Source organism: Choloepus didactylus, chromosome 27, assembly GCF_015220235.1.
Source record: "Choloepus didactylus isolate mChoDid1 chromosome 27, mChoDid1.pri, whole genome shotgun sequence".
NCBI classification, from domain to species: domain Eukaryota; kingdom Metazoa; phylum Chordata; class Mammalia; order Pilosa; family Megalonychidae; genus Choloepus; species Choloepus didactylus.
The window spans coordinates 6769580-6796605 of record NC_051333.1 but is presented as its reverse complement, the minus strand read 5'-3'; the positions used below and the strand labels follow the sequence as shown (position 1 = coordinate 6796605).

The 27026-nt window shown below is 61.2% G+C and overlaps 1 protein-coding gene across 4 annotated transcripts in view; it reads right to left on the bottom strand.

The window, feature by feature from the left end:
• Positions 1-642: 642 nt before the first annotated feature.
• SHANK1 (SH3 and multiple ankyrin repeat domains 1) overlaps positions 643-27026 on the bottom strand; it is a 43351-nt gene continuing 16967 nt past the window's right edge. For 3 of the 4 annotated variants that reach the window (XM_037820101.1, XM_037820105.1, XM_037820103.1), the window contains 10 exons: positions 20008-20090; positions 19674-19798; positions 19085-19220; positions 18805-18885; positions 18237-18260; positions 17981-18049; positions 17500-17618; positions 10208-10304; positions 5254-8320; positions 643-3437 (listed from right to left, as the gene is read on the bottom strand). In XM_037820101.1, the coding sequence (XP_037676029.1) occupies positions 2720-3437; positions 5254-8320; positions 10208-10304; positions 17500-17618; positions 17981-18049; positions 18237-18260; positions 18805-18885; positions 19085-19220; positions 19674-19798; positions 20008-20090 (4519 nt within the window). In that variant the 3' untranslated portion in view covers positions 643-2719. The remainder of the gene's footprint in view (positions 3438-5253; positions 8321-10207; positions 10305-17499; positions 17619-17980; positions 18050-18236; positions 18261-18804; positions 18886-19084; positions 19221-19673; positions 19799-20007; positions 20091-27026) is intronic. The other variant, XM_037820104.1, reaches the window with a different exon arrangement.

Genomic DNA, 27026 nt, shown 5'->3' with positions numbered 1-27026 from the left:
CGACCGAGGAAGACTGACGCGTAGGGGCGGGCCCCGGCTGCGCTTGCGCCCCGCCCCGCTGGCTCGGGCCACCCACCCGGAACCCCGGAGGAAAGGGGGCGTTGCCTCCCCAGGAAGGAGGCAGGGCCGGCTCGAGGGGGTGGATACTGTGAGTTTAATTATAAAGAATGACCTGGTACAAAAGCCATTTCTCTCTGCAAAATCTTGGTGAGGAGTTGGGGTGAGGGAAGGGATAGGGGGTAGGGACGAACCCCCATATTGTAATCCACCTCTCTAATCTTCCCCCAGTCCCTGCAATGGACGCCTGGGACCCCATCCCTTGAGGGATAAAGTGAGCCCGACAGAGGGACGACCCGGGCGCCGGGACTTTCAACGCGTGCCCATCCCTGTCTCAGCGAGAACCCGGCGTCCTGATCCACCCCCCTCCCACCCCCCTTGGAAGACAATTCTCGGGCTTTTATTTCAGGTTTTTTTTCTGGATTCTTTGTGTGTTCTAGGGTTGGGTGTTTTTGTAATTTCTTCTTTTGTTATTGTTCCGCTTTTTGCTGCGCCCCTCCTCTCTGCCCCGCGCTGCCCCCCATCCAGTCCCTCCCCCCTCCCCACCCCATCTCTCCTCCCCCCTCCCCAACCCCTCCCCCTCCCCCCCACCCCGCGGCACCCATCCAGAATGAACAAGCCCTTGATAGACGGGCGCCGCGCAGGCCCCCTGCGGAAGGGGGGCATCCGACACAGGGGAGGGGGCAGGTAGGGGCCCAGCGCGACCCCCTCCCCCCTCCCACGACCCTCCCACAAAGTACCCCGCAGATCCCTGACGTGGTGAGGGGAGGAGACTGCAAGCCCCTCCTCCCCATGGACGGAGCGCCCACCCCCTTGGGGGTAGGGGGCGGCGGAAGGAGAATGGGCTTGGGGGGAAGGAGGGGGAGCTCCCATCTTTGGCAGCTGCACATGGGGGGACCTGAGGGCAGTGCCCTCCCCCCTTTACCCACAGCAGGGGAGGGAGTTTCCCAGGGGGAGGGGTGGCCCCAGGGATAAGGGGACAGGAAGCGTGTGAGAGAGGGGGGAGCCGAGCTAGAGGGAAAGGGTTTCTTGGAGAGAGAAAAGGTTTAGAAGGTGGAGGGATCTTCGTGCCAAATGAAGAGACTGATGGCTCAGGAAGGAGGGTGAAGAGGGAGAGGAGGGAAGATGTGACAGAGGGCTTGAGGCTGGAGAGGAGCAAGTGTGGAAATAGGAAGTGAGTGTGCATAGGGTCTTCTCTCACCAGGAAGAGAAAAAGAGTGGAAGAACGGAAGAGAATAGAGTGAGAATGGTTGCAAGAGCTGATCCTTGAAAAAAAAGGGGCGGGGGGGTGCTGTGCCAGGAAAAGAGCTGCCCAAGAGTGTGGGAGATAAGACAAGTGTGCAAAAGGACAGGTGGTCAAGAGCAGGGAATTTTCCCAAGGAGATGGAGAAAGTCTTCTGGGAACTGACAAGAAAAAGTAGAAAGACAAGAGCGGGTGTGCAGCAGCCAAGGCGTGCAAGCACATTGGTAAGGGAAAGAAAAAAGGCCTCGAGGAAGCAGTAAGAGTGCTGGGCAGGATGTATGTGTGACAGTGGGTGTGCAAGAGGGTTCGTTAAGAGTAAAGAATGGAGATGGATAAAAGTGAGAGTGTGCCAAAGAGGGAAGAAATCAGCGTTCGAGACGCAGTTTCTGGGAGGCAGGTGTGCAAGAGGTGTGATAAAAAGTGACAGTGCAAAAGGGCAAGGGGGAGGAGAGGCATAGAAGTGTGACTGTGAGAGGGAGAGATGGGGCAAAGAGAAAGAATTTGGGGTTTCCAGAAGAGGAAGGAGGAAATGAGCATATAAAGATTGAGTGTGTCAGGAGCAGTGCACAAGATAGTGAGTGTGCAAGGCTCAAAGAGAAGGGTATTTCAGAGAACCAATACGTGTATGTGGAGTCTGTGAGGGAGGGAGGAAAGTGTGTTCCATGTGTGCCTGCAGCCGGGGTCTAGGAATGTCGAGAAGTGAAGTGTGCAAAGGAGGGGCCCAAAGGAGAAGTATGTAAGCAAGAGTCAGAGGGCGTGTGAAAAGAAATGTAACGTGTGCGAGGCAGAATGTGTGTGTGAGAGCCTCGAGGTCCTCGAGAGCCGGAGGTGAAGTGGGAGTGTGCAAGAGAGCGAGAGGGCAAGTTTGTGCAAAATTGCAGCCTGGACAGGGGAGGGGCAGGGAGATAGCAGGCGTGCAAAGGAGCGTGCAAGAAGCTGGGGGGTAGCTGTGTGCGCTGGGGAGAGGGGAAGCAAGGACAGGAGAGCTGAGGAGCCTGGAGAGGGTGGGAAGGGTTCTTCGAGGGGCGGCAGGTGGTGGAATCTGAGGGTACCCCCTTTCCCTGCGGCTTGGGGGACAGCCCCCATCCGGTCAGGCTCGGAGCTGACCCTCTATGGCTCTGTCTGTCCCCCCCCCAGTCAACCCTTCCCTCCTTCTCAGTCCCCCCTGTCCATAAGGCCTTCCATCCCCTCTCCGCTCCCCGCTTCACACAACAGTCTGTGTCAGCTGCCCCCTCCTGTGAGGTGCAAATGTCCGGCCAGGGATGGGCCACATGGTGACCTCCGGCCTTGGGGGACCAGGGCAGGGCACAGTCTCAGCAGAGTCCCTGGCCCAGGGAGAGAATGACGGTCAGGGGTCAGAGGTCAGAGGCCAGCAGCCCCCAGGGTTCTGTGGACGGGCTGGTCCGTCCAGTCCAGCCATCACCTCTCCAGGAAGAATTTGAGTGCCCGGTCGATGTTCATCCGGTGACCCACTCTGGTCACCCCTAGATCGACGTAATCCTCCTTGGTCAGGGCGGGCAGGTGGGAGCCGTCGATCTCGTGGTCCAGGAACTGGGCCCGGTGCTCGGCCAGGCCCAGCCACTCGAGCCAGTCAGCCACGTCGAACTTGGTCCAGAACCCCAGGGGCTTAGCGCCAAACGGCTTGTCCGGGGGCAGCGAAAGCAGGCGGGTGGGTGAGAGGGAGCGGGAGGCCCCCGACAAGGCTCCTCCAAGGCCCCCTGACATCCCCGGGTGGGGCGGCACGAAGACGGGGGCGAAGGGGTCGGCCGAGCCCCCTGCCCCTCCAGTGGGGGAACCGCGGATGTCAAAGAGGCCTGGATAGAGGGGTCCAGAAGGCAGGATGGGCAGGGACGACGGCCGGGGCGCAGGGCTGACCTTGTGCTCCGAGGCGGGCAGCAGCGAGGGGCTGGGGGCCCGGCGGAGCAGAGGGGGCCGCATCTCGAACTCCACACCCTGGAGGTGGCGGGTGGACGTGGAGGAGGAGGAAGCCGAGGGGGAGGTGGCCCCCGGGGCCACAGCGGCTGAAGGGGGGACCCCAGCCCCTGTGGGGAGTGGCGGCAGAGGTGGTTTGGGCCAGTTCTGAAACAGGCTGCTGACGGGTTTGGAGAGGAGCGAGGACTGGGAGTCGTCTGAGAGTCTGGAAGGTGACAAGGGGACAGGGGTGGGGGAGAGGAGTTTGGGGAGGCAGAGGTGGGGGTGAGAACCGGGCCAAGGTCAAGATGTAGGGAGAGAGACACAGGGGCGGGGCAGAGAGTTGGAGGAGAGAGAGGGGAAGAGGTGGATGTGAGGACAGAAATGAAGGGAGAGAAAGATGAGAGAACAGGGAGAGGGTGACAGTTGAGAAAGAGAGAGATGAAAGAAAAAGAGACAATAAGTGATAATAATAATAGCCTCCACTTACTGATGCTGACGTGTGCCAGGCATTGTTCTACGTGCTGTACATATCACCTCTCAGTTTAATCCCCCCACAGCCCTCATGCAGTTTACTATTATTAGCACAGAGAGGTTAAGTAACTTGCCTAGGGACACACAGCCAGGAAGTGGCAGAGCCCAGTTACATAGCACCAAAGTCTGAGCTCTTAACCACTACTCTGTACTGCCTTTCCGGTTATGGCCAGTTACAGCAGAGTGAAGACGGGGAGACAGTGAGGGAGGGACAAAAAGAGGGGGAGAGAGATGGAAGGGGACAGGGGACAGAGAGAGAGAGAGATGAGGAGAGGGAGATGAAAGAGAGAAGAAACAAGGGGAGAAAAAGGTTCCCCTCATCCCTTTCGCTCCCTCAAGCGCAGTCCCGCCTCAGGGTCTTTGAACTGGCTGCTCCCTCGGCTGGCTCTGCCCCCAGCGGCCCCTCCTCCGGCCTCTGCTCCACTCGACAAGTTTTTAGGGAGCCCTCCTCCAACCATCCATTTCTTCCTCGGGAGGGATGTATTTGTTTGGTTCCCTGCCCCTCCCCCCTGCCTCATCCACTGTGGGGTTCCGGTCACACAGAAGGGCTCCTAGCGCACAGTAGGTGACAAACCAACCACCCGTGCACCTATTGGTGAAACTCAGCTTCCTCTCCTCTACCCAGAACACTTAAGAATAATCGGTGAGTTCACTAAGGTTTCATTAAGGTCCGACAAAAAACCCACGTGCTAACATCCACCTAAAGCAGAACCGTTATCGCGTGCTGCCACCCACCAATGAGGACGTCACATCCTAAAGCAGAACCGGAAAGAACTCCCAGCACGGACCAGAGGCTTTCAGATCTGGGTGTCTGCATCAGGAGTGTGACTCCACTTTCCCCCAGCCAGGGGCTCCCCAGTGGCCTGGAACTTTTATTTGTGGTGATCCCGGCTGGAGCTAGCTGCTTGCGGCAACTTCTGCGTTACCCTGGACATACCCACTGGCACGTGGCTGGCCTGTCGGAAGAGGCCCCTCTCCCTCCCCGCTCTCATGTTCTAACAGTGGCCCACCATGAGGTGGATGCTGTGCTGACCGCCTGAGGTCACCCAGCTAGAAAGCGCAGGGCTAAGAACGGAACCCAAGAAGCCGATCTCCAGAACCCGCCCTTGTAACCACCGTGCACTAAAGCGTGATGTCTCGCCCCAGACTGGCTTCAAGAGACCTGGAGATTTCAGGGACTGTCAGAAAAAGTGACAAGCCCGACAAGGAAAGACCGGCAAATTTCGCTCCCATCTCCTTTGTTACGGGCTTTTTGTTCATCACAGGATGAGGGTTGTCATGGTGATGGACGGAGACCGCAGAAGCTACGGAGGTAGAGGGAAGTTTAAAGTATCTGCGAAAACCTGCTGCTTAGTGGATAGACTTCTGCACGCTGACCTGGCACTTCTATGTCCTTTCTGCCTCTCGGACACCCTATGGGGCACAGCTCCGGGGTAGGGGTGGGGTCTGGCACCCACCACATCACCTGCCCCTTTGGCCTCCACTGCCAGCCACCAGCCCCTGCTCACCTCTGCCGCTGCAGGGAGGAGGTCCTCTCGGGGACGTAGGTGGCTCCCCCGTGGTGGTGGCTGTCCCCGCTTCCCCCGCTGCCTCCCCGGGCCCAGGGCAGAGCACCGCCGGCCGCCGAGGAGCCCCCAAACTGCTGGAGCTTGGAGCTGAGTTCGCTGATGATGCTGGCTTTCACTGTCGCCAAGGCTGAGGCCTGAGGTGGGGCCAGGGGCCCAGGCAAGGGTGGTGGTGGTGGGCCCGGGCCTTCCTCCCAGGGCAGCAGCTTCCGAGGCAGGGAGGAGGCGGCCGGCAAGGGCAGTGGGGGACCCTCTGGCTCCACAGCCACCACGGGCCCCCCGGCCACGCCCACCGTCGAGGGCCCGGTGCAGCCACCCAGGGCCAGCAGCCCATCTGTTCCTGCCCCCGTCACCGACACGGTGGGACTGGTGGGGGTGACCGGGTCACGGAGTCCCCCGCTGGGGCCGGGCCGCAGGCCTCCGCTGCCCCCCAGGGCCCGGCCCCGGAGCTTCGAGGGGGTCATGAGCTGCGGGGGGTACGGCGGGCCCGGGGCTCCGCCACCCCCGAAGGCCTGGCCGTCCAGGTAGGCCACATAGGTGTCCAGAAGCTCCGGGCCGCTGGGCCCCCCGGGCCCGCCCCCTCCCTCGGCGGACAGGCTGCTCAGCGTGGAGGCGCTGCTGATGGTCTCCAGCGGGTGGTCGCTGCTGCTGCGACTGTCCACCTCCTCGATGCCCGAATCCGTGCCGGGCGGGGCGTCCGGGCCGGGCTGCGGGGCGGCGGGAGCTGGGGCGGCGGGGGCTGGCGGGCCGGGCAGAGGGGCTTCCCCCGGAGCCGCGGGGGTCCCCTGGGTCAGCGTGGCCACCTCGCTGTCGTAGGACGTCAGGCTGGACGCGGTGGAGTCCAGGGTGGGCGGGGCGGCGGCAGCCGGGGGCGGACCGGCGGGCAGGGGCGTGGCGGGGGCGGGCAGGTCCGGCAGCGGGTGGGGCGGCCCAGGCGTGAGGGGCGACTCGGGCTTCTCGAAGCTGTTGGAGAACTCGAGGGGCGGGGGCAGCGGCTCCACGAAGAGAAACTCGCCGTCTTCCACGTCCACCGAGGGCGCGGGGGGCGGCAGGACCAGCAGGGGCAGCCCGTTCTCTTCACTGCCCCGCGGGGAGGTGGGCGAGGAGGGCACGGAGCGGCGGGGGCTGGAGGGCGGGACCCCCGGTCCGTCCTCCGCCGGCGCGCGCCCCCCGCCCGGCCCGCCGGCCCGCGGCTGGCAGTTCTCCAGGAACCGCACGTGGAGGGGCAGCCGCTCGGGCTCCTCGGCCGCGCCCGACCTCCAGGCCTTGCTCAGCCCGGGGTGGGGGGCCGGGGGCTCGGGCCCCAGCTGCAGCAGGAGGGGGGCGACGCCGGGGGCCGTGGGGGGCAGGCGGTGCAGCAGCGAGCGCCGGGCGGCGGGCGGGCTGGCCGGGAGCGCCTTCTCCTGGCTGCCCAGCCCGGCCCGATAGCCCAGCTCCCGGCGGGCGGGGTCCGGGGGCGCGGCCCCCCACAGGCGCAGCACGGGCTCGTGGTGGGCGTGCGGCGAGTGGTGGTGTGGGGTGGGCGGCGGGGCCTCGTAGCGGGGCGACGGCGGCCTGGGAGGGGGCTGGGGGATCCCGCCGCCCTCCGAGGACTCCTTGAGCGCCCGTTCGCGGGCGGCCAGGGCCAGCCCGAGCGGGGAGGCCGGGTCCAGGGCCTTGCCGGTCAGCGGGTGGACCAGGGGCCGCGGCGGCAGGAAGCTGGTGAAGGCGCTGCTGCTGCCCCCGCTGCCCGCGTAGGCGCGGCCGCCCGCCGCGAAGCCCGCGTAGCTCCCCGCGCCGCCGGCCTCTAGCCGCAGGTAGGGCTCGGCCGCGAACATGCCCTCGTCGATGGACTTGGAGTGGCGCAGCCGCGGCCCCGGGGGCGCCCCCGCGCCCAGCCCGCCGTCGCCGCCGTCCTCGTCCCCCGCGTCCGTGGACAGGAAGAGCGTGGACCTGCGGCGGGCTTCGTTCTGCCAACCCCCCTCTCTGCGAGCCGCCCCCACCAGGGCTGCCCCGAACTGGCTGGTGAAGTCGAGGGTGGCGGGGCCGCTGGGCGAGGCAGGGGCGGGCACGGGCGAGGGCGCCGGCGGCACGGGCGACACGGCCGGCGCGGGGCTGGGCGACGGGGCCCCGCCACCTGCCGCGCTCTCGGCCTGGGCGGGGGGCTCGGCCTCGGTGCTGCTGCCCTGGCTGCTGCGGCCGCTGCTGCTGGTGGACGGCGCCTTGATGATGATGGTCGGGATGGGGATGGAGTTCTTCTCGGGCGCGGCGGCCGCGGCGGGAGGCGGCTGCGGGGAGGCCGCGGACGCGGGCGAGGGCGCGGGCGGGAGGCCGCCGCCGCCCTTGTGGGGCTCGCCTTCCACCTTGGTCTGCTTGACCAGGGGGCCCTTGCGGCCGCGGCCCGAGCGCGCTGGCACGTACATGGCGGCGCTGGCGGCCCGCGGGGGCAGCTGGAAGTAGCGCAGAGCTGGGCCCTGCGTCGAGCCGCCCGCGCCCGCGCCGCCGTGGTGGGACGGGGACGGGGCCCCCGGGGTCGGGCTGGGCCCGCCGCCCCGCCAGCCGCGCAGGCTGGGCTGCGGCCCCAGAGCCAGGCGGGGTGGGGGGTCGTCGGGGGAGCCTCCGGTCTCCATCTCCGGGGGGTGAGGGGGGTGGGCGTGGTGGTGGTGCGGCTGGGGCGTCGGCGCGTGGTGGTGGTGGTGGTGCGGCGGGTGGTGGTGAGCGGGGGGCAGGGGTCCGCTGTGGTACAGGCTTTTCTCCCGGCCCCCGACTCGCGTGTCGGGAAGCGAGGGGCCGTCGAAGGACGCGGGCAAGGAGGATGGGAGGGGGCCACCCGAGCCGGGGTTGAAGAGGCCTCCTCGGGGGGAGGGGGTGAGGCGGCCGGAGGAGGAGGGGGCCGGGGGTGTGCTGTAGGGGGGCTCCGGTGGGGACGTGGTGGGCGGCGGGGGGATGTCCTCGGAGCCAGGCACGGACAGACTGCGGCTGAACTTCATGGCCGGGGGTGCCAGGTAGGGTCTGTCATCGTCCGCAGCCCCTGGGGGAACAGGGAGGAGCGTGGAGGAGCAGAGCGGGGAGAGGGGTGGGGTCTGGCCTGTTCCTCTACCCCAGAAAACCACAATAATTAAATAATAATGACAGTGGCTCCCAATACATGCCAAGAATTTACATGGACTAGCCCAGCGTGTTCCAGGCTGTGATAAAGCTGAGTGAGCTGCAGACCGCCACCCTCCGGTTGTGCCTGCACCGGGGAGAACAGCAGAGGGGGTCCCGGGTGGCTGAACTTCAGCTGAACTTCCTTCCCAAGTCCAGAGGGGGCACCTTTTTCTAGGCTAGTGGTGCCTTGGGGTAAGGGATCCCCAGGTTTAATTTGGGTAGGGACAGATTTCTTTTCTGCATCTTCAGAAAAGAAATGCCATTAGCACATCCAACCAGTGATTTCACAGCTATAACTGCTTGGAATGAGCAGTTTACCACGGAGCTGATCCATGGAAAAGTATTAGGGGAATGACAAGATATGGGTGGACCCCACAAATGCTGGGCTGTGGACACTGAAAATCTGGAAGAAGCTGGGTCCAACTGGCAAAACAACTCTGGGGTTCTCAGAGGAGCTAAGTCTTCTGCCAACTTGTCAGCTACCGGGACTGTCCCGGACCCCCTCTGGGCTCTGATTACCCTCTCTTTGAGGTCGCCCACCAGCGTCCTGGCAGGAGGCCACGTGGCTCAGCGGAAGCACCCACGTTTCTTTCTGCCTCTGGCCTTGTTCTCTCTCCTGCACTCCACATTCCTACACCCCAATACCTGCAGCCACCTGGGTGCCTCTCAAACTCCGCAGGCCTCAGGACGGAGCTCCTGGTCTCCCCCAAACAGGCTCCCCCACCCCCACAGTCTCCCCCATCTCGGAAAATGACAGCTCCGTCCTTCTAGCTATTCAAGTCCAAAACCTTGGGGTCATCCTGGTCAGGTTTTCTTCCTGGCATCACCCACATCCAGTCCATCAGCAAATCCTGTTATTTCCAAATGCACCCAGCATGCAATCCCTCCTCACCCCTCGGTGGCCACTATCCAGGTCCCGCAGTTTCCCACCTGGACCCCAGAGACCTTCCCTCCAGCCCTCCCCCTCCCCCAGGAGCCTGTCCCTCACGTGGCCACCAGAGGGGGCCCGTGAGAACCTAAGTCAGCTGGCCACCCTGGGCTCGGGAGCCCTAGTGGGGCAGCCAGCTCAGAATAAAAACCCAAGTCCTCACCAGGACCAACTGGGCCCAGCAGGGTCTGGGCCCTGTTTCCTCCCTGCCCTCATCTCCCACCCTCTCCCCCTTACGAACTTGGCTCTGGCCACACCGGCCCCTTTGCTGTCCTTTAAACACCACAGGCCCATTCCTGCCTCAGGAGCTTTGCACAGGTGGGTCCCCCTGCCTGAAACCCTCTTCCTTTGGTCATGCCCACGGCTCACCCCCTTTACCTCCAAGTTCTTGCTCCCTCTTCCGTCTTCTCTGCTAGAACGTAAGCCCCAGGGGGGGACCCTATATTCTATTTTGCTCACTGACATACCCCAGCAGTCCAGGGCAACGCCTGGTACAGGGCTGGTGTGCAGGAAAGGTTTGTGGATTGGGATATGGTCCAAGAGAGGGAACCCGGGCAGGTTGGCTTACTGCATCCAGGCGGGGGTGCCCATGCTCCCAGAGTCTAGATGCAGAGTATGAGGCCCAGAGGAGTGATGCTGCCTGCCCTGGCCACACAGCTGGGTGGGCAAGGAACCGGGACTGACCAGCTCCAAAGCCTGAGCTCTTTGCACCACTTGTTGGAACCGTGGGCACTTTAGGAAATAGATAAGGACATTTGCACGCTCCCTCAATTCCCCCCAAAATAGCCATCTTCCCAGGCTGCCAAGCAGTACCCTCCCCCCATCCTCCCTGTGACATACCGATAGACTTTTGCCGGAGCATAAGCCCAGGTCCTGGCGGCAGGTAAGACGGACGTTCGTAACTTGGCTGGGAGCGGTGGTGGGGGTCAAAGCTCGACTTTGGGGTGACAGACAGGGAGGAGAGAGAAAAGACAGCAGAGAATGATCAAAGAGGGCACGGGGGCTGACGGCTTCTCTGTGCGGCCGTCCCCCTTGCCTTTGCCAAGCCTGGCTCCACTCCTCTGCAGGAAGGAAGAGGGGAGCTGAGAAGGCAGGAGGGAGCTCTGGGGGGCCCCGAAAGGCCTCTGAGTCTGGGCAGGGATGAGAAAGAAAGGAAAATGAAGCAGATTATCGGTGGGCCCTGATTGCTCTTCTTTCCAAACCCATCCCTCATCTGTGCCCTTCTCTCCATTCCTGCCACCACTGCCTTGGTCCAAATGGCCGTGACAGCTTGCTCAGATGGCTGCCACGGCCTGGTCCTTGGTCTCCCTGCTGCCCCCGTGTCCCCCCACCCACCCCTTTGCAGTCAGAGGGATCTTTCAAAAAAATAAATTTAGATCATGCTAGTGCCCTGCTTAGAATTCTACATCACATACAAGGGACCAGGTCCCCAAATCTGGTTGACAAGGTTGACTGTGATGCAGTACCCACTGGGGTTCACAGCAGCCCCTGGCCCAGGAGAATTACCCTTTTCCAGAAGAGCTGACCTGCCAGGGGTCACGCTCCTGCCCCCTTCCCGGAGCGGTGCACAGCGAAGGCCTGACTGCCCCGGAGCTTGCAGCGGGACCAGGCTCACCCGCTGAGTCAGAGAGCGCCGCTGCACCGGGCCCCCGCCTGCGCCTTGGACCTGCCCCCTCGGCTCCCGCCACAGCCGCCGCCTCCTACCCCTCCGCACCCCAGGGCCCACCCCGCCTACGGGCATCGGCCAGGGCTGCTGCGCCCCTCTGTGGCGGTTTTCCTCCCAGTCGTCGCAGGGCCCGTCTCGTCTGTGACTCCTCCCTCAGTCGTCCTCTCTCTTCTCGTTTTCTTCAGAGCACCCAGTGCTGCCCGAGCTGGCTGACCTGACCGTCCGCATCCCGCACTCAACTCTGGGCTCCCTGAGGGCAGGCTCGACGGATCCCGGGGCCTGTCTAGTTACAGGGTCTAGGGCCCGGGATACCTTTAGGGGTGTGCAAAACGTTTTAATTTCTAAAATCAGAAGGGAAAAGATGAATACAATCCAGCCTGGATTGTATTCTGTTTCATAGCAAGGCAGTGATAATATATAAACTTATGTGTGTGTATATATATATGAAAATACATATGAAAATGAATACGTATGTATATTTGTTGATGGAGGGAAGGGCAAAAGTGCCAAGAGCATATGGAAGTCTTAGCTTGACCTGCCTGGGGGTGGGCCTGGTCCATCGTATTCACTGCCGGGCCCCCGGACCCCAGCAGGGCCAGATGTCCTTTGAGCAACTGAACGAGAACAAACCGATATCTATGGCACTGGAAGCACAGAAAAGGGAGACACTTTCAGGGTGAAGCCCCAGTGTGCAGGGCCTTGGAGTGTGACACCCTATCCTGCCCCCCTGCTCCAGCTATTCCCGGCCATTCAGTTTCTCCAATTGCCCTGTGCAGCTTCTTGCCTCTGAGCCTCAGCATATGCTGTTCCCTATGGCTGGAACATCCTTTCCCCGTTCTCTGCCTGGGAAAACTTGTCACCCCAGCTCTCCCCTCACACCTGGCTGCCCTTTCTCTAGACTGTCCAACCCAGTAGCCACTGGCCCTTCAGATTTGAAACTTAAATCAACTGAAATTAAAGACAGTTAAAAACACCAGTCGTCCACTGCACAGGCCACATTTCAAGGGTTCAACGGGCACTTGCAACTGGTGGCTCCCACACTGGACAGCACAGCTATAGAAAGTTCTACTGGCCAGTCCTGCTGTAGACCCTCACGGGGCCTCACGCTCTCCCGATCACCCCACTCACCTCCTTGGTCTGTTTCTGTGTTTATCTCATTCATTCATTCCACAAATTTTTACTGACCATCTACTTGGTACCAATGCAGTGGTAACAAGATCAATAATGAGACAGTCTCTGCCCACGTGGCCATCAAAAGAAAAAAATGGTAAAATACAACACAGATCAGGTGGAGTTGAGGGGCAGGAGCCACAAAAAAAAATAATTTAAAATACATAGTCAAGGCCGGCCTCACTGAGAAGGTGTCAATTGGGCAAACACCTGGAGATGATGGAGGGAGCCACACGGATATGCAGGGAAGAGTGTCCCAGGCACAGGGAAGAGCTAGTGCAAAGGTCCTGAGGTATTCATGGAACAGCGAGGAGGCCGATGTGTCTGGAGCAGGTGAGCCGGGGGAACAGGATGGGAGATGAGGGCAGGCAGGTGGGAGAAAGGTGGAGCTGCTGGTTTCCGGTTTCCTTATTTCAGCTTCCAGGTCTCCTTCCCAGGGAGGCTTCCTCCCGCTACTCTGTATACCCACCCCCTTCCCTTGTCATAGTTTCAAGTTATCACAGTCATTTGTTTGCTCATTTATTGTCTGTCTCCCTGGGCAGGGAGCCTGCCTGATACCCATTCAGCTCTTCTTCCTTGGTCAGGAAACTCCAGTCTATAGGCACCTCTTGAAAGACTACATTTCCCAGCCTCCCTTGCAGCTAGGTGTGGCTGCATGACTAAGGCCAGCCCAGATGCCTAAGTGGAAGAGTTGTGTGTTCCTTCTGGGAAGTCTCATTAGAGGGATCCCAAGAAACCACGAAGTGCCCTTTTTTGCCTTCTGCTTTTCTACACATCCTTGTTCTTGTGACCTGGAATGCTGATGCAACAGCTAGAGCTGCAGCAGCCATTTTGGGCTATGAGGTAGACCTTGTAGCTAGTAGCAAGGCTAGGTCAGTGGAGCAGCAAACTGAAAGGATCCTAGGTCTTCATGACCATGGACACTGACACATCTGCCTAGGATCCCCTACCCAGACATTTCACATGGGGAAGAGATCAGCATTTATCCTGTTCAAGCCACTGTTATTTGGGGGCTCTGTTACATACAGCAGAACCCAATTCTGCTACACCTTCAAATGTAAATTTTCTGAGAGAAGTGAACTTGTTTGACTGGCTCACTCCTACACTCCCAGAGACCACCAGCAGGCCCAGCGCATAGTAGGTGCTCAATAAATATTTGGAGAATGAAGGCCTGATGTGAGGTACACAGGATGCCCCAACAGGATGGGGGGAGCACTTAAGGATGCAAACTCAGTTCATCCTGTTCCTTTCAACATCACCACCAAACAGCACCAGGAGGCATCTCTTAAAGAAATGTCCACTTTGACCAATGTCCCCCATCCTGCTGTTCTCTGTGCATGAGTCTCACCCTGCCTGACTTCTCAAATCTGCTGAATGTTTTTCACCTCCTCCTCCTTGGGCCTCAGCCAAAGACCCTGTTTGGTTTTCTGTCCTGTCCTGCATCTGTTAATGACGTGAGTGACTTCAGGGAGCAGAACCACAAAAGGGAGAGAGATGTGCAGTGTTGCAGAACACAGTAAGTGGGAAGTGAAGGGAAACAATTATTTGCCAGCCGCTGTGCCAGCAGCTTCACGTGCACGTCCTCACTAATTCCTCAAGCCGACTTGGGCGTTAGGCTGGATCACAGCAGTTTTCATGATGATGGAAAAGACCATGGATCCAAGAGAAGGGTCTGGTCCTAGATCAACCAGCCAGTAAGGAGGAGATGAAAGAGACATCGGAGAAGACACACCAGCGTGCTAAGAAAGACAGTCAGATCATACCATGGGTCAGAAAGGCTGCGGGGACTGCTGAGGGGCAGGAAGGCTGGTGGGGACAGAGCCCAGGCTGCGCAGGGCAGGAGAGAGGATGCGGCGTGAGGGAGGGTGGCCAGGAGGACAGCGGGAGAGGCAGTGAGAGACAGGCCAGCTGGAAAGCGGATGGACGGACTCAGGTAGGCAGGAGGCTAAAGGGTCTCCTGGGGGAGTCAGACGGATGCAGAAGGGCTCAGGGCGATGGGAGAAGGTCAGGGTGATAGGGAGGGCAGACCGGCCAAAAAGGCTTAGGAGGGGAGAGGAGCGTGCCCCAGAGGGTCTAAGTGTCAGGGGAGCCATGACTCTGCCTGAGGAGGCGTGGGCAGGACAGGCTGACCCCCGGCCAACACCTGGGGAGGGGCTCTCCAGCCCAGAGGGGGCAGCCAATCAGAATGTGCCAGTGCTGTGACATCACCGGCTGCTGGGCAGACTCCTCCTGTGCGGGCTCCGGGAAGGCTAGAGGGTGTGGAGATCCGGGAAGAGAGATAGAGACAGGGAGAGAGACGGAGATGGGAGACAGAGGGGCAGGGAAACAAAGCCTGGGGACAAGGAGGGGAAATGGGAGCAACTGGAGAAAGAGAGACCCCAAGAGGCCAGGGGCAAGGCTGTCCTGGTGGATGCTGAAAAGGAGGGGCCAGGGCAGCTCCAGGAGAGAGACTGAGGCTGAGCGCAGGGTCCAGAGGGAGGGACGGAAGGAATCAGAAGGAGCAACCGAGTCAAGAGAAAGGCTGAGTCCGCACCTTCCACAGCCAGGTAGGGTGTGGGGAGCAAGGGAGCCCTTGGGGTGTCAGTGACTGGGCAACAGAGCCAGGAGCCAAGAAAGGCAAAGCCGCACAGAGGGGAGGCCAGACTGACAGAGAGCAGAGCCTTGGGAGACTAGGCCCAAGAGGCACCTGGACCTAGATGAGGCCGCCGGCCGTTGGCATCGATGCCCCATGGACGCCAGAGGGTGTTTGCCCCCCGCTCCTTTGCATTCAGGTTGACTGCAAGGATATGTCTTTTTGGGGATGAGTTCAGCCCCATTTTACAGAGCAGGCCACTGAGATGCCAAGAAATTAAGTAACATGGTTCAGAGTGACACAGGAAGTTAGAAGACGCCAGGATCTGAATCCACATCTGTCTGTGTAGCATTTCTTGGAGTCAGGAATAAATGGGAACATTGGGGAAGAGATTTGTGGACATGGGGAGGGAAATTCAGAAGAAGGAGAGGGTAAGAGGGATTGAAAAGATGCACAAGGAAAGGAAACAGAGGGTACATCTCAGGCCTCCGAGAAATAATGAATGAATGAATGACTCTACGTCCATCTAGGATAAACCCAGGGCTGAAAATCTGTTAAACCTCAGTGTGGTGTGGGGCAACAGGTCTCACATCAGGGGTGATTTTGACTCCCAGGGGACACTGGGCAACATCTGGAGACTTTTTGGGTTGTCATGACCAGAGTGGGGTATGCTGCTAGCATCTAGTGGGTAGAGGCCAGGGAGGGGCAGGCCAGCCCCCCACGATAAAAAACTCTCAGGCCCCCACTGTCATCAGGGCTGTGGTGGAGAAGCCCCAGTGCAGGGGAGAGGCTGAGAAGTTTCAGACAAGTCAACTCAAACCTCCAAGCCTCCATTTTATCATCTGTCGATTGGGGATGCTCTTGCTCCCCTGCCCTGCCCTCCTTCCTGGGTGGGTGTGGGGAAGCTCACTGAGGAATCCTGAGGTGGCCCTGGAGGGTGAGTGAGCTCACAAAAGGAGGAAACACTGATGGAAAGATAGAAGCCCAGGGGAGGTAGATTCGGGCTCCAAACAAGGGAAACTTTCTAACAGTCTGTCCTAATATAGAATAAACCATGCTTGGAGTAGTGAGCTCCTCGTCTCCAGAGGCATTCAAGCACAGACTGGAAGAGGACTTGAGCAAGAGGCAACAGAGGGGATTCAGAAGTAAGAGAGAAATAAGAGGTGGTGGCTGGGCTAGATGCCTGTAGAACTCAAGAGCCCAAGAAATTTCAGGAACTCCAGGGCTGGTGTTTGGGGAATGGGCTAGATCAAACACCTCTGGGACTAGAGAAAAGGGCAATAGAAGGAAAAATAGAAGCATTTGTTGAGAGCTTGCTGTGCTAGGAGTTGATCTCATTTAATCCCTGAAAGAAACAGCAAGATCTGCTTTAGCCTCATTTTACAGAGCAAGAGAGAGATGGAGAAGTGCCATGGTCCCGAGTGACACCGGAAGGGAGAAGAAGTCATGATTCGAACCCATGTCTGCCAGGCTCTAACTGGACCCTCAAGAGCAGGTCTAAGCCCTAGGGGAACTGTGGCTAGACTTCCCTGAGCTTGAATGGGAAAAAGTAACAGCTTTCTCTTTGTTTGTCCTCCAACCAAAATGTAACATTTGCTCAACAGAGTGTAGGCAACAGCTAGTCTCAGCAAGGCCGGAGACTGCGACACCAACAGAAATCACAGAGATTTTCATGTCACCTCCTAGTTGCCACAGATTTCTTACAATAGTGTTTCTGCTCGTCTTGACTTTGAGATTAGAATCCTTAAGCTCCACCACCAGATCCCACTGTCTAATGCCTGACGGAAAGGCACTGAAATGGCCATATCACAAATGTGCTACTTGAAAATATTTTGATAACTCCACTTCTGTGTAACTGGCTTCTTTTGTAATCGGATGCATTTTGTTTTATGCATTGGTGACTGTTATTCTGGGAAGGACTGCACCAGCCTTCCAAAGGGGCCTGGGGCCCCCAAGAGCCAAAGAATTTTCGAGTAAACGGGCAGAGGGGGGTCAGAGGATGGGGCCTAAGTGGAGAAGACGGAAATGCTGAGGGCAGAGGGAGGGGGGGCCGTGTGTGGTCTTGCAGGAGACAGCTGTGGGAGGGGCCAGGAGTCCCCCCCGCCACCAAGAGCCAAGGTCATGGAGGGACAGGATTTGGTTGCCTGGTTGCCTGGGTAAGCCCCTGGCCCCTTCTCTGAGCCTCAGTTTCTCCCTCTTTAAATGAGCTAATCACCGTGATTGCCTCCCGGCTCTGTGTTCAGGAGTGAAAGATCATCCAGGGACAATGCAGTGTCCAGAAAAGACCAACACCCACTATCAGCCAGGCTCTGTCAGGGGGTAAGGCAGGCAGAGGGGAGAGCAGGGGCACCCCTTATTGAGCACCCACTGCTATGTGGGCCCCCCTGCACATGAATGGGGAGGTCCTACCCACGACATTCTTTCACCCTTCCGGAGACCCCTGAGGTGGGACAAGGCGGGGAGAGGAGCAGGGGCGGAAAGTGGGGTGAGCAAGGAGAGGCAGGACTTGGGGAGAGACTGTGGTGGCAGGAGGTAAGGAGGGAGGGGCCCCCAGAGTGGGGAGGACAGGCGCCCTCCAGAACAAGCCTTCAACGCAGGGGGGTGAAGGGAGGGGACTCAGGAAGGTTTTGGAAGGAGAAGGAGGTGGAGGCTCCAGAAGACCCCTCAAGCTTCCTTCACCACCACCCCCTCAACACCACCAGCGCCCCCAGCCAGGCCTCCTACCTCAGTGGCAAAGAAGCCCTTGGGGCGGTGTTTGCCCAGGGACGCGAGGCCACCGGGCGCAGGGCTCTCGCTCGCACTGATGGTTTGTTGAGCTGCTGCCAAGATTTCATCCAGTTTGTCTAGAGGAAGGCAGAAGAGGGGTGGACAGACAGCGACGAGTTTGTCAGGGCCTGGCCTGGAGACAGAGCCGCCGGAGGCCCAGACAGGGCCTCGGATGAGCCAGTAAAGGCGCCCCGTCCTCCATCCCGGGGGACAGAGGGAAGGGGCCAGGGCAGAGGACTGACGGCCGTCCTGGAGGGCGGCGCGGAGGCGAAAGGGAAGGCGGGAGGAGCCCACGGGGAGGGGACTGAGGACCCAGGGGAGGTCCGGCGCGGGGCGCGGGGCGGGGCGAGCGGCCCGCGCGCAGGTGGGGAGCGGGGCGCGGCTGGAGCGCGGGGAGGGCGCGCGGAGCAGCCCCGGGGCAGGGCTGGGGCCGTCTTACTCAGAGCCATCTGATACACGGTGCGCTTTTTCTCCATGCTGGGCACCGGCGCCGGCTGCGGCTCGTACTCTGTGGGCAAAGGGCGCGGATGAAGCGCGCGGGCGCCCCCGGGACGCGCGGAGCGAGCGCGGCCCCCGGGCGTGGCCAGCGGGCGGCGCGAGCGCGAGCGGGGCAGCGAGGGGCCCGGGTCCGGGAGGGGCGAGTCCACCGGCGGGGTCGGGACGGGGGCCCTCCCGCCAGGCCTGTGCCCACTCACCGCTCTTCTTCCTCCAGGGGGAGACTAGCCCGGGGGGGAGGCAGTAGAGGAGCCAAGAGTTAGGACGTCAGGGGGAAGCGAGGGGCCCCCTCTCTGGGACTCCCGCCTCCCTCAGGGCCCCGGGGCGGGGGCGGTCTGCCGCCTGAGCCGCCCCCTGGGACAGGGGCAGCGGGACCCCCCAGGTCCACTCGGCTCTAGCTGGAGGGAGGGGTTCGCCTTCCTCTCTCTTCCCGGGGTGGGGGGGAAGCTGGTGGAGAGAGAGATGGCCACGGGGGTGGGGAGGGGAAGAAGAAAGGAAGCAAAGCGGCCCGCGGAGGGGGCACACATAGACCCAGAGAGCCCCGACGGAGAGACAGAAGAGGCGAGGACAGAGGGAAATAGACTCAGACACCCTCCCGAGTGACACACACGCAGGCCAGTCTGGCCCATGGAGTGGGGCGACAGGACGAGGACAAGGATCCCTGGTCACTAACGACACTAACGAACTCAAGGGACAGTCCAGCCCCCTCCCCCATCCCCTCTTCCCCTCTCCTTCCCCAGAACCTCGACCACGGCCCCCCAGGCTCACCCATCTCCTCCAGTTCTGAGGTCATGGACTTGGAGCGCAGGGAGATGGTGGGGGGCGGGAGCCGCTTGGCCTGCTGGGGGGCTGGAAAGGTGGGGGGGGCAGCCGTCAGAACCCTGGGGATGGGGAGAAGCAAAACCCCCCTCTCCCCCACCCATGTCTCCTCCCACGGTGCTCCTGGAGCTGCCGGGACACTGTGCCCTCCCTGCCTCAGTTTCCCCCCAGCAGTGTGTTGAGCAGGTGGCCTTGGGGAAGGGGAGGGAAGGCTGGAGGGGGCGGGCACCTTTCTTGTGGGCAGCCTCGTCCATGTCGGGGTGCCGGGTGACCATCACCACCTTCACCATCAGCGTGTTGCCCCCTTGGCGGATCATGTTGACCACCTGGCGGTGGCCGACCTTCACCACGTTCTGCCCGTTCACCTGCAGCACGGAGGCCCCCAAGCCAGGGGGTGAGGGAAGGGTGCTGGCAGTCGCCCACCCTGCCCCGCTTAGGATCTCCAAGGCCCCGCCTCCCCCTTCCCCACTATTCACAGCCCTTTCCCTCCGTGTGCCCCAGGACTGTGTGTGGGCCTTGGGGAACAGCTCTGGGTAACTGCTCTGAGATGCCTCAGGGAGCCCTTTAGAAGGACTCGCAGAAGAAAGCAGAGGTGGGCAGTGGGTGGACCGAGTGGGGATGAGGAGGCTTGGTGCAAGGGAGAAGGTAGCTGTTGGGCAGCCAGGTCCTGGCGTGGCTGCTGAGGGGCCTGGGATTGGTCCTTGGGTCCCAGAGGAAAGGTGGTGTCAGGGGTCCCCAAGTGGGCTGGGCAGGTCTGCAGCAGGAGAGCTGGAGGCGGGGCTGGGGGAGGCCCCTGGGGCCCAGGGACCCAGACTAACCTCGATGAGGAAGTCACCCATGCGCAGCCCGGCGCGCCATGCCACGCCACCCTCATCCACCGACTCGAGGTACTGCAGCGCCGGGAAGGCCGGGGTGGGGGTGAACTCTTCGATGGGGGTCTGCGCTGCAGATGGGGAGGAGCCGGCGGGGTCGGAGGGGAGAGGGTGGAGAGGCCGAGCAGGGGAGGGGGCTCAGACCCCAGTCACGGAGGCCTCACTGGAGCTGAGGGACCTCAGCACCCTGGGGTGGGGTGGTTGGGCGGGCTGGGGTCTCTTGCCCTTTTCATCCCTCACTACCGGCCCTGCTCCCGGCCCCAACCCAGCCAGCACTCACCCTTGGCCCCCCGGAGCACGAACCCAAACCCCTCACTGTCCTTCTTCTGCAGCAGGACGGTCTTCTCCTTGATGATGTAATCGCTGGGCAGCAGCGGGGAGGGAGGGAGGAATGGGGTGGGGGTGGGGGGTAGAGAAGGGATCATGAAGCTGAGAACCCATGCCCCACCCCGAGCCCCTGCTGCAGGGGTGCTCAGCGGCGCACCTCCCGGGAGCTTTCTCTCCCACTCCGTATGCTCCCAGAAGCCCTGGCAGGCCTCCCCCTCAGAGCTCGGCGTGCTCGTTGTCTCCCACTCGCTCCTCATTCATCCTCCCTGCATCCATTCAGCAAGCATCACCAAGCCCACCGCAGTGCACCAGATCCAGGCCAGGGGGCAAACGCTGGCTGATCAGTGGCCCGTCCCGAGCCCCTGCTGGCCACTTCCTGCCTGTGACCTTGAGTCCACAATCTTAAACTTTGGTGCCTCTGTTTTTCCTCTTTCATTGCAGGGAGAGTTCAGTGGGCAGCAAATGCGTCGTGGCCAGGACAGGGCCTGAAACACGTGCCATGTGCTCGACGGGACTTGCCCAGTTGAGAGGCCACACTCGCTTCAGGGGAACCTCCTAGCGTCCCCGCGCATCTCTGCATTGTCAAGGTGGGTAGTTGGCCAGCACCGATGGCTATTTATATTCTAAATAACTGAAATTCACATTTAAAAATTGAGCTGCTCAGTCGCACCTAGCCACATTTCCAAGTGCCCAAGAGCCACTTGTCGCTACTGGTTACCACACTGGACAGTGCACCGAGGAAACATTTGCACGGGTCCAGAAGGTTCTGTCGGACAGCACTGATTCTCTCTTCCCTGGTTGACCTCAAATGTATCTCCTTTCTGCAGTCAGCATATTTTAGTAAGAGGCAGAGTACCCACGAACAGGGCAACGGACCCCGGTGCATCCTCCAAGCCTCACCAGCACCTTTAGGCAATTCTCATATACCCGATAAACTTTAATTAAACTCCAGCACCTTCATTTCATCTCGATATCCACCCAGGATCTCTGGAATAATAGCTCAAACCTCTGACATCACCGCTATATGCCTCAGAAATACTCCTCCATTCCAGAAGTATCCAAAACCCGGTATATGACGGGAATATCCAAACACCGGTTGCAGCCCCACTCCCTCGTGATACCCGAGGACACCCAGGAGGCACCAGAAGATGTGCCCTCATGGGCTCTGACGCATCCTCCAGTAACGCCTGAAACACATCCAAGTACCTGCTTGTACCGCCACCCCACTCTGCCCATCCCGGAGTACCCCAGCAATACCCAGACCCCCTCAGCATGGCTCAGTAATAGCCGCCACTCCAATAAAAGCCAGCCTGCTCCCTGGTGCGCTCCAATTACCTGCCCCCAGAATCAGCAGTATCCTCCATGAATACTCCAGTATACTTCAGGAACACTCCCACACATCCCAGTATGTTCCAATAATAACTCCCCCCCCCCATTCCAATCTCAGCGTATTCCCATAACCCGCCCCCTGAATGGGTCCCGGTACACGCCAATATTACCTACCATGCTCCTATGGTGTTTTGGTACCAGCCCCCGGAGGCACCCCTGCTTTCTCCTGGGCCCCCCACGACTGTCACTGTGAAATCTGCACATTTGTGCCCGGGCGACAGGGTTCTGCACCGCGGGCACTCCATCCACGCCCCACCCTGCTCACACCTCAGTGTGCTCACGGGCACGTGTGCACACACGTGCACGCCCCAACCACTGCCATTGCCCAGAATTTGTCAGCATCCAATAAACACATCCATGCCATACAAGCCTCCCTCTGATCGTGTATTCCACCCAGGGGCCGGCCACCTGTGCAGCTGGGTGGACGGGGTGTTGGCAGAGGGAGAGGAAGAGTAAATGGGGCAAGTGGTGGGGGGGTGGAAGGGAGGGTCGACAAGGTTGAAGAGCAAGCAGACAGGGCCACTCCAAGTTGAGCCAGAGGTCACAGCTGCCTGCTCCTGACCGTTCTTTCTGCGTCTCTGTCCCCGCTCTCGTCCCCACCACATACCCTCATCACTCCTCCAGGCTTTCATGCCCTGGCTCCTACCCCCAATCTCCAGGGCCCCCCAGCAGTGCCCGTCACCTCCCTTTATCTCTCACTTGCAACGGTTTCATTCATTTCCTTCACTCTCACTACAAACCCCTACCATTCCCACATCTTCCCGCCTGCCCTTGGAATCCTCCCCCACTTCAGCCCCGCACCCCAAGCCTTCCCCAAATACCTCATCCTCCGATATAGTTCAGTAAAATTCCCACATCCAGTAACTACCAAGAAGCAGCATTCAGCAAACTGCTTAACTGTCTCCTGACAACCAGCCTCTGAGGTAGGTCCAGTGATGATTTCCACCTTATGAATGAGGAAGCAGGGGCTCAGAGAGGTTAAGCAATATGCCTGAGGTCACACAGCGAGTAATAGGCTTCAACAGGCACCCGGAAAATATCTGGTTAACTGCAGTAATGCCCTCCACTCCGGGGTACCCAAATGCTTCGGGTACATGGGGACCCGGCCCAAAGCAGCAGGAGCGAGCCCCGCAGCCCCTGAAATTCATTCTGGGGTCCACCCATAGTTCAGCAACAACACATATCACTTATTGAACTATTGCTGAGTGCTGGACACTGTTGCAAGCACTTTACATTTATTTATTCATTGACTCCTCACACCAGCCCTAGGAGGGGTCAGCTGCTCTTTCTCCCATTTTACAGATGAGGAAACTGAGGCACGGAATTAGGTGCTCAAGATCACGCCAGCCAGAAGAGTGTCAGTGCAGAGTTGAATCCCCCACAGGCACCCCATGTACCCCCCAAATGTCTACCCCATTATCTCAGCACCCCTGTCTACTGCTCCCTCTCAAGCACCCCCCATTCGTTCATGCTTCTCTTACCCAACCCCAAGCTGTATACATCGTTTCCCTCACCCCAGCACCCTCTTCTCGAACTTCTGCATTGCCCTCTTGCCCCCAAAGATTCCTGCGACTCTATACTCCCCCTCCTGTCTCTGCCCCTCAGTGTCCTCTCAAGGCCCCAGATAGCAATAATCCTAACCCCACCTGCTGTATAAACCATGGGGCGTCCCTCCACTCCCATGTCGTCCTATACACCCCACGGCCTCAACCCCCCCCCCAGCTTCCCCTATCCCAAAGTGTCCTTCTCCAGCTTGTGACCTCGTCCCTCTAAAGCCACTCCCCCACCTCCCTTGGCCTCATTACCCCCCCACACACATTCTTCTTGCTCCTCTGTAACCCCACTGTGACCCCGAAGGTGTACCAGGTCCCCCCACCACCACCTCATTCTCATCCATGGAAACCTCTTCCTACTTTTGCATCCTCAATTCACTTCACCACACACCCTCCCACCTCCTCTTACTTGCAGCTGCGTTGCATTTACATTCCCTGCATCCTCTCTGTGCTCTCCCTCTACTGCCCAAAGCCCACCCCCAGACCTTCTTGCCCCCCCCATACCCCATCTCGCTTCTCTGCACACCCTGTGTACCGCCCATCTGTGTTCATGAACCCCAGTCCCCCTCCCCGGAGGGGCCTTCATTTTCCCATGTTCCATTCTCTACCCCCTATCCAGACCCCTGAACTCCACTGCTTCCCCCCATATTTGCTGCCCACACAGCACTCCACTCACGCTCCCCCTTGCTGACCCTCTGCCCGGCAGGAGCTCACACAATGCGCTCCCCCAGGCCTCCGGCGCCCAGCGGCCAGCTCTTGTTCAGCAGCTCCCACACACGGAGACTGCAGCAGCGTCCACTCCCCCCGCCCCCACCCTGAGAGTCCCTCTCACTCGTCCAGGGTCCCACAGCCCGTGCACCCCCTTCGGCGTTCAGCCCCCCCCCCCCGTGCTCCCATCTCCACAGGCCTCTCCATGGCCTGCCCAGAGGCCTCCCCCACAGAGAAGCCACCCCCCACCCCCATGCTGAGAAGCGACACACACATGCAGATGCAGCGCCCCATGCAGAAGCTCAGCCGGCTGGGTGCAGCCCCCACACAGCCAGAGGACAGGGCAAGCAGCCCAAGTGCCCCACACGGGGGGGGGGGGTGCAGGGGGACAGAGAAACGCAGAGGCCTCGCGACGAGGGGGGGCGGTGGGGGAGGGGCAGGCCCGGCCCCCGGGGAGGATGGATGTTGGGAGGCACACCGCAGTCCCTGGGACAGACCCACTCCATCACACACACACAGTCCCCAGACAGCCCCGCCATCCCTCCAAGTCACACACAGAGACAGACACCATCAAACAGGGACACACAGATGGACACAGCTGGGGGGGTGGGCTCGGAGCCCACCGTCTCCCCACCTCTCTCTGTCGCCCTGGCAGTCGGCTGCAGGCAGCCACACACACGCACATCAACACAGCCACACTGACACACGCACAGTCGCACAGAAACACGCAGCGGCAAAAGGGGAGGGGAGGGGAGGCCGGGGGCGGGATGTGTGTGTGATGGAGGGGGGTGGGGATGGCTGTGAATGGGAGACAGGGGCATGAATGGGGGGGCTTGCCAACTCCGTAAAGGGGTGTGAGGATACGAGGGGCAGAGGGATGGGGCCTGGGGTGCTGGTGCCTGAGGGGAGGTCATTGTGACTCCCCACAAGGAGAGCTCCCAGAGTGGGGGCACTGAGGGCGAGTGGGTTCTGAGTCCAGTGGGGGAGGGTGTTTGGAGGCCTGGTTGGGGAAGGTCTTGAGGGAAAAGATGGGGGGGGGCTTGGAAGGGCCTGTGATGGGGTGAAGGAAAGATTCCCAGGGCTGAGGACTGTGCGAGGGGGCGCAGGGAGAGGGTGATGGAGAGGGAGGGTTGAGAAGGTGGGTTTAGTGCTGAGAGGTTAGTGGCGAGCGACTGGGGGGGGCTGTTAAGGGGTGAGGGGGGTTGGAGGTCTGGAGGAGGAGGATGAGTCCCCGAGAGGGGAGGGTCGTCACAGCGGGCGGGGGGCCACCGGGCCCGGCCCGGCCGGGGAGGAAGGGGTCGGCGCGTTCCGTTACCTGTAGATGTACCAGACGCTGCGCCGCCGGGGCCCCAGGGCCGGCCAGCTGGAGGAGAGCGCGGGGGGCGGCTGCGGCAGGGGGCCCCCACCGGGGCCGCCCCCGAGACCCCCGCCGCCGCCGACCGCAGACAAAGCCATCGCCGCCGCGGCCCGGGCCCGGGTCCCGGTGCCGGCCGCCCCCGCCGCCGCCGCCGCCGCCGCGTCCCCGTCCCCGCTCGGCCGAACCCCCGTGTCCGGGCCCCCAGGCCCCGCCTCATGCTGACCCGCGCCGGGAGCGGGGAGGGGGAGGGGGCGCGCACCCCCCCGCGGGAGGGAGGGCAGGGCCGGGGGCTCACATGCCGGCGGCCTGCGGGGGCGCGGGCCGCGGGGTCCGGCCGCGGCGGTAGCGCGAGGCCCGCGGACGGCGCCGGCTTCAGCACCGCGGACAGCTCCGGAGGCGGCGGGAGCCTTAACCCCTCGGCGTCCTGCGCCGGGCGGCGGAGGGGGCCGGGCAGGGGGAAGGGGGCCGGGCGGGGAACGCGGGGGCCCCCTTGGCGGGAGAAGGGGGAGGGGCGAGGCGCGGGGGGGGAGGAGAAGGGGGAGGCACTTCCGGTCTGCCCCCCCTTAACCCCCTCCCCCCTCCAGGGCCCTCCCGCGCAGGTGCAGAGCGAGGGAGAGCGGGGAGAGGGAGGCACAACATCGCACACAAGATGCCACGCAACCGCGTGCAGAGACGCGCGCGCCGAGCCCCGCTGCCCAGGCAGGGACGCCCGGGCCGGAGAGGCCCCAGGAGGGGGACAGGCAAGCCCACCACCACAAACCAACACGACGCCCCCAGCACAGTCTGGAAGGGCCGAGAAAGGAAGGTCAGGGCATTCAGACTGGGCCCCAAGGCAGTGAGCCATACCTCCCCCCACCAACAAAAAAAAATAGAAGCCCGGCCGTGGGGGCGAGGTGTCTGGGGGTGGGGGTGAGGGTCGTCCAGGCAGCACAGCTCACACCAGAGGGTGAGGAGAGGGTGGCACTTGGCAGGACCACAGAGCTCCAGCAGGGATGCTGGGAGACAGAGATGGGGAGCAGGGTGCCCAACACAACACAAGCCTAGTGACCACAGATGGGGTCCCAGAGACCACACACAGAGCAGCACAAGGAGGGGAGGAGAAGGGGGTGAGATGCACTTGGCAGGACAGAGCTAGAAGGAGAAGCAGGGAGGGCAGCAGGTTCTGGAAGGAGGAAGCCAGGGCGAGAGGAATCACCCCCACGCAGCTGGTGGGGCAGGTGACCCCCAGAGCACCCAGGGAGGGACCCACAGAGACAAGAAGTGGAGGATGGCGGGGAGACTTGGGGTGGGGGTGGGGGGCACTTCGATACTCACCCAGCGCCCAGAGCCGGAGACATGCCGGGCAAACACGCACAGTGGTCAAGCACCTCAGAAACTCGGGGCGTGGGGAAGCACCCCCCCATCCCTTCTTCCCGTGTTGTAATTTCTGCCCCACTCCCACCCCGACCCATCCCCACCGTCCAGAACACAGACACATAGGTTTGGACACATTTAATGGAAGGAGGCTACGAACAAGGGGACCCTCCCTGGATTGGGGGGAGCAGTGGGGGAGGGCATCACCTTTCAGACACCAAATTATGGCCACCACCACCCCCCCTGCAGCCCTGCCCCCCCCCTCCTCCACATCCTCTCCCCCCAGACCCCTGGTCCTGGATTCCAGATCTATCAGAGGGATGTGAATGCATGCACACGCATTTATGTGCTGATGCACACGTGCAGGGACGTGCACAGAGAGGGCTGGCATGTGCAGAGCCCGCCGATCCCTATGTGTTAGCAGACACGCCGACCTCCCTGCAAACGCTGGCCCACGTTCTCAGACTCACAGACAGTTTCAGAGAAACACAGATGTGCAGAGCCAGCTGCACAACGAGCACCCACGGAGACAGCAGGACAGACAAGCTCGCCGGCACAGGCGTGTACAGGGACGTGTCCCTGATGGGGGGGGGGGGTGTCTGGCCACACATG